Source organism: Gossypium arboreum, chromosome 13 (assembly GCF_025698485.1).
Source record: "Gossypium arboreum isolate Shixiya-1 chromosome 13, ASM2569848v2, whole genome shotgun sequence".
Taxonomy (NCBI): domain Eukaryota; kingdom Viridiplantae; phylum Streptophyta; class Magnoliopsida; order Malvales; family Malvaceae; genus Gossypium; species Gossypium arboreum.
The window spans coordinates 81,541,831-81,549,996 of NC_069082.1; the positions used below are offsets into that span (position 1 = coordinate 81,541,831).

General features: G+C 34.4%; 1 protein-coding gene across 1 annotated transcript; it reads right to left on the reverse strand.

Moving 5' to 3' along the window:
* Positions 1–2,421: 2,421 nt before the first annotated feature.
* On the reverse strand, positions 2,422–5,811 carry LOC108487133 (eukaryotic translation initiation factor NCBP). The gene is made up of 5 exons (XM_017791384.2): positions 5,474–5,811; positions 4,332–4,427; positions 4,154–4,258; positions 3,938–4,015; positions 2,422–2,880 (listed from the first exon to the last, which is right to left on the reverse strand). Exons 1-5 carry the CDS (start codon positions 5,639–5,641, stop codon positions 2,629–2,631), a joined length of 699 nt encoding a protein of 232 aa, XP_017646873.1. The 5' UTR covers positions 5,642–5,811; the 3' UTR covers positions 2,422–2,628.
* Positions 5,812–8,166: the final 2,355 nt, after the last annotated feature.

Consider the following 8,166-nt stretch of genomic DNA (forward strand, 5'->3'; position numbering starts at 1 on the left):
GCCATGAGAGTTGGCTTAATTTGGTTGGTTTGGTTGTGCATACATATGTGCATATGGCTTTGGTTATGTGTTAAATGATGGATATGTGATGCTTGTTGATAATAGGTATTGTGGATGTCAAATGGTTGATGAATTGAGAATTAGTATGCTTGTGGGTTTATGTAAATTGATGCATGTTTGGAAGTGTCCATTTAGTTGAATTGGAAATGTGGATTTGGTATAAAATGATATAGCATTTTGTGGTACATGTGCAACTTGTTGTTGTTGGTATTGAAATGGTATGATTTATGCTTGGTTGAGTTAGCTGAATACCTATATATGCTATGTTTTGGTGCCAAATGGGTTGGTTTAGGTGTGTGCAAGTTTGGATGGCAAAATGGCTTGGTAAATAACCTATTTTTGTCTACACGGACAGAGACACGAGCATGTGTCCCAGCCATGTGTGACACATGGTCAGGTTACACGGCCGTGTGTTCCCTGGTGTTGAAATAGAAATCAAGTCGGTATGCTCCACACGGCCTAGCACACGAGCGTATGACTTGGTCGTGCGATATAAGTCAGTATACCTACAGGTTTGGCACGGCCAAGCACACGACCTGACACACGGGCGTGTGTGGCCATTTCTAGGGCACATGGGTTAGCCACACGGGCGTGTGTGTTGGCCGTGTGACCCAAATCAGAGAGTTACACTAGGTCGGACACGAGCTGGGACACAACTATGTGATCCCATTTCGAATGTCCACACGGCCTATAACACGAGCGTGTGTCCCCTTATTTTGTAAAATTTTCTAAGTTCCCCTGAAATTTCATAAGTTATCAGTTTAGTCTCGAACCACTCTAAATGCATGTTTTGAGCCTCGTGGGCTCGTAATAGGGACAATATGATTGATGTTGAATGATGATTACATGGTATTGGAATATGTATGTGAAATGTATGTTTATTTGTGTTATAAGTCCGGTAATGCTCTGTAACCCTATTCCGGCATTAAATACAGATGAGGGGTGTTACATGATCTTAGTAAAAGAGTTTTCCATGTCTTCACATATTTCACCACTAATTCAATTTAATCTTTTATACTTCTAATTTCTCACTTTGACACAAACACTTTGTAAAACCTTACAATTTAGTCCATATCCAGGACTAATATTTTTTAATACAATAATCTTTTAATTTTTCTCCAATCTCCCACTACCTTCTCCACTAACACTTAAAAATCTCATTTTACTTATTCTAAAAAAATCGACTTGTAATTGCTCAAAATAATACCATTATGACTAAGAGGTTTTCGAGAATGTTACACACCATGTTCAAGTTGAGTAAAAAACTATAGCATGAGGTTGAAAATGCTAAGAATCAATGTCTTTAGGTTGTTGCCTGTAACAAGTTTGTTGTGCTTGAGGGTGAGCATAGTTGGGGGTATAAAGGTAGTGATAAGGTCTTAGAGACCCAATAGGTGGAAGGTCATGCCGACAACTCTACGACCAATTCTTAGTCTGATGGCGTGATGGTGGAGGGTGTGAAAATCAAGATGTTTGAAGTAATGATTATTAGTGTCGATGATTGTACGCAAAAGCGGTACCTAATACTCGACAAATTTGACAGGAACTTTGGAGCAAGGCAAAACGCATAATAAAGTTTATTATTTATAAAATAAACTAAAAAAAGGGATTAGTTTGAATCTCATTTAAGTATTATTTGTGGGGTTTTGTTTCTAAAAATGTTTTATTTATAAATATATTATTTAATTAATAAATTTTATGTCAAAAAAATGTATATTCATTTATTTATAATTTTGTATGTATTTCAGAACCCTTATATATCTTGATAGAAAAATGATCTTTTAAATAACTTTTAAAGTTTCTAAAATTTGATTTATTTTAAAAAGTAAGACAAAATTGATAAAGTTTGTAAACATTGGAAGACTAAATTAGTTATTATACCGATAAAAGACTGTCATTAGTGATTGACAAAAAATGACTAAAATATTAAATTTTAATAATATTAGTGATTCAAATAGATAATTTTAAACATGAGTGACCAAAACAAAAATATATTAATAATTGAATTACTATTTTAATAGTTTATCCTAAAAAACCATGCCAACTTTCCATTAATAAATTAATGACCAAAATATTATATTTCAATATTATATTTCAATGACATCAATAACAAAAATATTTTTTTAAATGTAGACAATCTAATAGTTGAACCACTATTTATATAGTTTACCCAAAAATAAATTGTCAGCTTGTATCTCTTATTTGTCTTATATTTTCTTAATACATTACGAAAAATTGAATCTATAAAAAATTAATCTTATTTTAACCTTTGCTCGTTCTCCTAAATTTTTACTCTAATCTTAGTCGCATGATAGTGGCCAAACTACAAGTAGAATTTGAACGAAAGGCTTTCTACAAACATTTTAGCGAAACCAACTTCATATTAATAATATATGGATACCAATGGATAAAGGAGCATAACATTTCCATAAAACCCAACATTGGTGACACCTATCTGTCTCATAGTCCAACATAACGATTATAATCAACTATGGTTCTCCATGTCATAACATCCAAAGATGCAGAGACGTTAAACAGTCTTTTTAAGTGTTTTCATTTTCTCAACTTCTAACCTCTCAACCACGTGTTTCGATATGATGAGTTGTCACGCAAAGAAGCATCGTGGGGCTTGTACTCCATCACATAGCTGTGGGGAAGCTTTAAGTGCCGTTTGATTGAATCTCTTAGAGCCATAACAGCCTGATGATCCGACGCATTACGATTCCATACGCTCAATATATCCTCATTGAAGCGAATGCTCAGCACTGCACCACAAACATTTTCTCCGTAATCAAGTTGATCACCAACCAAGGCAAGAACCTGCAATGTACAACATCAAATGCCCATCACTACACCCAATCACACACTAATACAACATTTCACACACCTCCAAGCGGAACATTTGCATTTAACAAGATGTCTTACAACCTATTTATTTGTTTATTTTATAGCTTAAAATCAGGAAGCATCTTTAAAAGAGGCAGTGAGGTTAACATTTGCACCAAGAAAGCCTAAATGTCAACTAGAAAAGAAACAAGATGGTAAAAAATGCGCTTCTAAGGAAATTTGAACCAGATTTCTGGAATCTCTTAGGGAAAATTCTAAAAGAAACTCCTTGTTTCGAGCTTTCCATCAGCTTCAATGTTTCACAAAAAATTAGAAAGTAAGAATAGTTTGTGTAATCAGACAATGTTTTGTGCAATTTGTGTTATATAATATTTGTAATAATTTGTGTAATTAGGTAATATTTGGTGTAATTAAAGCCGATTGAAAGCTCACCCTAGAACTTCTCATCTTTTCAGAAAAAAATGGAACTATTATTCTTCATATCAATGATCAGTGGGTTACAAAAATGCCCAATTTCTTCCCCCTTCAAACAAAAAGATACACTATCAACACATACATTTGGAATTGGTATTTTCAAGCGCTAAATAGGCACCCGTGTAATCAATTGAGGCACACACCTGGCTAAGAGCCGAATAACAACCTCTATAATCAACTAAACTATTTTCAGATTCCTATCTCATAGCTTAATCAAAAGACAGGGAGTTTACTGTTAATGGAACTCCAAAGTATTTGCACAGAACAGAGAATAACATTCTGCACCTCCATCTTCAACCATAATATCACTATACTTCCCATGAAATAGTCTAAAGAAGTTAAATAAACCGCAAAAGCTCTCATTTAGTTATAGAACAGGTAGATATCAAGTATCTGCTTCAATTAAGGTGGAATTCCCATGATCAAGACAAGAATTTAAAAGGCTCTGGTTTGATTGCAGAAAGCTGATTTAAAAGAGACTTTTGAACTTGTTCATAGAACAAAACCTAATTAGAATATCAGAAAATAGATTATTACAAGTGGTATACTTTCTTACCAGATCTTCCCAAAAGCGACCTGAAACAACCTTTTTGAACCGAATTATCCACTTGCCACCATTGCAGTTTGCAGAGTCCTGAGATAATAACAATTTTATGAAACCACAAAGGAATCATGTTAAATAAAATGTTCAAGATTTGATAGCAGTTATATAATATTATATATATATAAAAAGTGGCACTGGCAGTTTGAAGGGAAGGCCTTCGATAATTACCTCCCATAGCGGACGGATTCCCTCCTTGAATAAATGCAAATCTGTTGGGCTTGGCAAAGTAGAAGGACGGGCCAAGTGGCAATAACAGACCCAAAAACCTTCAACCTAAAAAGAAACATTTATACCAAGGTGAGAGTGTTTACAATCAAACACAGTTAGCTTTTTAAAAAGAACTTACAGTACTGAAATCCACAATTTTCTTTATATTGTCCTCGTAGGCTGTTTGGGTTCGAACTCCAGGTGTCCGACGAGTATACCAGAAGACAAACTTGTGCTGTAAAAAATGTGAGAACCGAATGAAGGGACTAATAAGCAACCAATTTGGCACTTGAATAGCTATATATATGTCAGACCAAGAAAATGAAGAGCCAAGAAAATCATAAAAATTGAAGACTAAGTTAGTTGGATACAGCTCCTTTAGATCATGAAACATGAACTACAACATAAAAGGTAGCACAGTGCGGAGATTATACTTTCCCTTAACTCGAAGTGAATTCATTTTACCTTAGTTAATTAGGAGTTTAGGATTAATTATAGAATGTGTAGAAACTGAGTTGGATACATTACTTTGCTAAGGTAGTACCATGGCGGGCTATCTTGACCATGAAAAGAGATTCATTTCAAGGTTTACTTTCATTTGTTATCATGGTGTTCTTTCACATTTTGATCAAAATTTGGATTGTCTAGTTCAATAAGATATCCATAGGTGTTTAACTGAATTCAGGTAAACTAATGCATCGCCATGATAGTATTGGAGAACCCATTTTTCTCTTCTAAGTCGAAGCATGCACTTCTGCAACCACATTATGAACTTAAAAGTTACGTGCTGCAAAATCTCCGGGATGCTTTAATATATATAATAATCAACTAATCACTTCCTAGACTACCTCTTCAAACTATTCAGGAAAAAAAAAACAAAGAGAAAACAGTGTTTCTATTACATAAATTCTTTCGCTGAATCGTCAAGTGTCTCAATTGAGTAAATCATTCCAAATGTTATAACTTCAAAAAGGAATCAATATTTCAATATGAATACGTGAAAATTGACAGGAGAAACAATTCAGCAAAATGATATAAATTTCCGAAAACAAAATTTCTTGTTTTAAAAAGACTAGTGAAAGATTATATATTTAAAATGTTAAAAAAAAAGTTATCTGAATCGAAATAAAATGCCATAGTCCGTCATTAAACCTAAAAATTTCAAAAGCGATATTTTGAAATTGTAAACAGATCTATCCACAAGCAAAACATTACACATATATTCACATAAATTAATCTTTTTAAAAAAAAAGAAAGAAAAATCATGAGAAATAAAAATACCTTGAGAGGATGCAAACCGGCTTTGAGGTCACGGGCTCGGCGTTCTTCAGCTTCTTTACTCGTATTATTGCCATCAGAATCTGTCAAATCGTTGTTAATATTATCATTGTTGCTCAAATCTTTGCTGCTGTTATTGCTCTCTCCTTCCCTTTTCTCCGTAATTTCCATTTTCGATTCTTTTTCCCCTCTCTCTGCAGAAGCCCTAACGTTTTTTTCCCGTGTTCGTTCTTTTAATGGGGGATGGGAAAGAAAAGGAGATGAAACGGTGCGTTGCGCGTTGATGTTTTTGTCTGCGTCCTGTTTGAAACGTAGGTCTGCTGGCGGCGTTGTTTGGTTTCTTTTCCCTTTTAGGTACAAATAATGTATTTTAAGGCTATTTTACCAAATTGACCTAAAATAAATTGATATTTATAAAAATGATATAGCTTCAAAAACAATCACTAAAATTACTTGAAATAAACAATAAAATGGAGTTTTTGGCACCCAATGGCCAGCATCAGCTAATATTTTGGTCTCATGATTGTCTGATGATTGTGTCAAGCTTTAAAAAATTGATTTTTTTTACTTTGGGAACCCAATGGCCTACACCAAAGTATTTTTTTTAAAAATCGTATCATACTGGTATACAAAAATATTAGTATTTTTTAAAAAAATTTGGTTCTAGCCTTTTAATGGCCAGCACCAGGGACTTTTTTAGTGTCCCAACGCAAATTTTTTTTTTTACCTTTCTACATTGATGGCCAGCTCCAGACCGGTAAAAAAAATTTTGGGTTCTGGCCTTCTAATGGCCGGCACCATGGACTTTTTTCGTGTCCCAATGCAATTTTTTTTTATTTTTCTACACTGATGGCCGACACCAAACCAGTAATTGTTTTAAAATTTTTTTATCCTGGCCTTCTAATGGCCGGCACCAAAGACTTTTTTCGTATCACAATACAATTTTTTTTACTTTTTTACACTATGGCTGGCACCAGACTAGTAATTTTAATTTTTTTTTTATTCTGGCCTTCTAATGGCTGGCACCAAGGACTTTTTTCGTATTTTAATGTAATTTTTTTTTTACTTTTCTACACTAATGGTCGGCACCAGACCAATAATTTTTTAAAAAAAATTTGGTTTTGGCCTTCTAATGACTAGCACTAGGGACTTTTTTCGTGTCTCAATGCAATTTTTTTTACTTTTCTACACTGATGGTCAGCACCAAACCAGTAATTTTTTTTTTTTAAATTTGGTTCTAGCCTTCTAATGGCCGGAACCAAGGATTTTTTTCGTGTCCCAATGTAAATTTTTTTTACTTTTCTACATTGATGGCCAGCACCAGAGATGTAAAAAAAAATGGTGCTAATCATGCAATGGCAGGCAACAAATTTATCATCAGATATATATAGGTATTTTATCTTACATTTGAGTTTTTGTTTGCTTTTTGTTTGCTTTATTAGTTGAAAAGAGAGATTAAAAATTTTATTTTTTCTTTGTCGAGAAGGAAGTAAAATTTTTTTAAGATGAGTTCCCAAATTTTGTTTGTTTATGTTCATTTCAATGGAGAAATGATAAACACAATGAAGAAGCCTGTGTATTTCAAAGTCGGAAAAAATAAGAATGAGATTCAACAATCGTGTTTCGCTGGCGGATTTAAAATGAAAAATCAGTACAAAGATTGCAACTGGTTGCGGAAAGCAAATGTTGAGACTGTTTAACAAATTTTCAATTTCAACTAATCCATTAAAGTTCTCAGGAATGGAGTTTGAAGATGATGATGATCTAGGGACAATGATAGCAATTTATTGCCCTCTTGAGATAGAAAATCTCAGCTCGGTTGAGTTGTTCGCGAAGATAGCTGAACCAGATCCCATTCAAGTTGTAATTCCAACAAGCTAACACTCTAGAATTGATTTTGATCTTAACATCTCCTGGGAAGATCAGTAAGATTTTTGGACGGTCAATACCAACTCCCAAAAATCCAAACACCGGTGGATGTTCGTATAATATCCCAAACTTGTGTCCTCATCTAGAGATCCATCCAGAGGTGTTGGTCAACATAGAAGATGGTTATGAAGGGTCCAATAATGATGATCAGTCCCATCGTAATCCCAACGATGATTTCAGTGACCTAATTTCGATAACATCCCTAAAGATATAGACGAGGAAGGGCCAGTGGAGGGTGAAAATGCAAACCCCCATTTAGTCGAGAATACGGGCCCTGGTATAGTTATAAGAAATAATCTAGGGTCCTTCATAATCTACATGGATCTTGATGCGACTCTTGCACGGGAGTTCTCGGAATATACAAATATTGTGCCGGCTCACCTACTTGATGATGAATTCGACAATGAAAATTTGTTTGTAGGACAACAATTCAATCAAAAAAAGACTATTTACATGCTATAAAACAACTTAGCTTGAAGTTAGGTGTGGATTATAAAGTAACGAAATCAACGCAATCTTTGTACGTAGGAGAATGTTGGAAAGCGTAAGTGGTTGTAAATGGCGTGTCCGAGCCGCGTTAATGTAGCGGACACAGATGTGGATAATAAGGAAACTAAAAGGTCCACATACATACACATCCGCTCGTATGTCGCAAGACCATGGAAAATTAGATGCAAAAACTATATGTAACTGCATCATCCCTTTGGTGAAAGAGTTGCCCACCATTTAGGTGTCGATCCCTTATTGCGAACATGCAAGCTCAATTC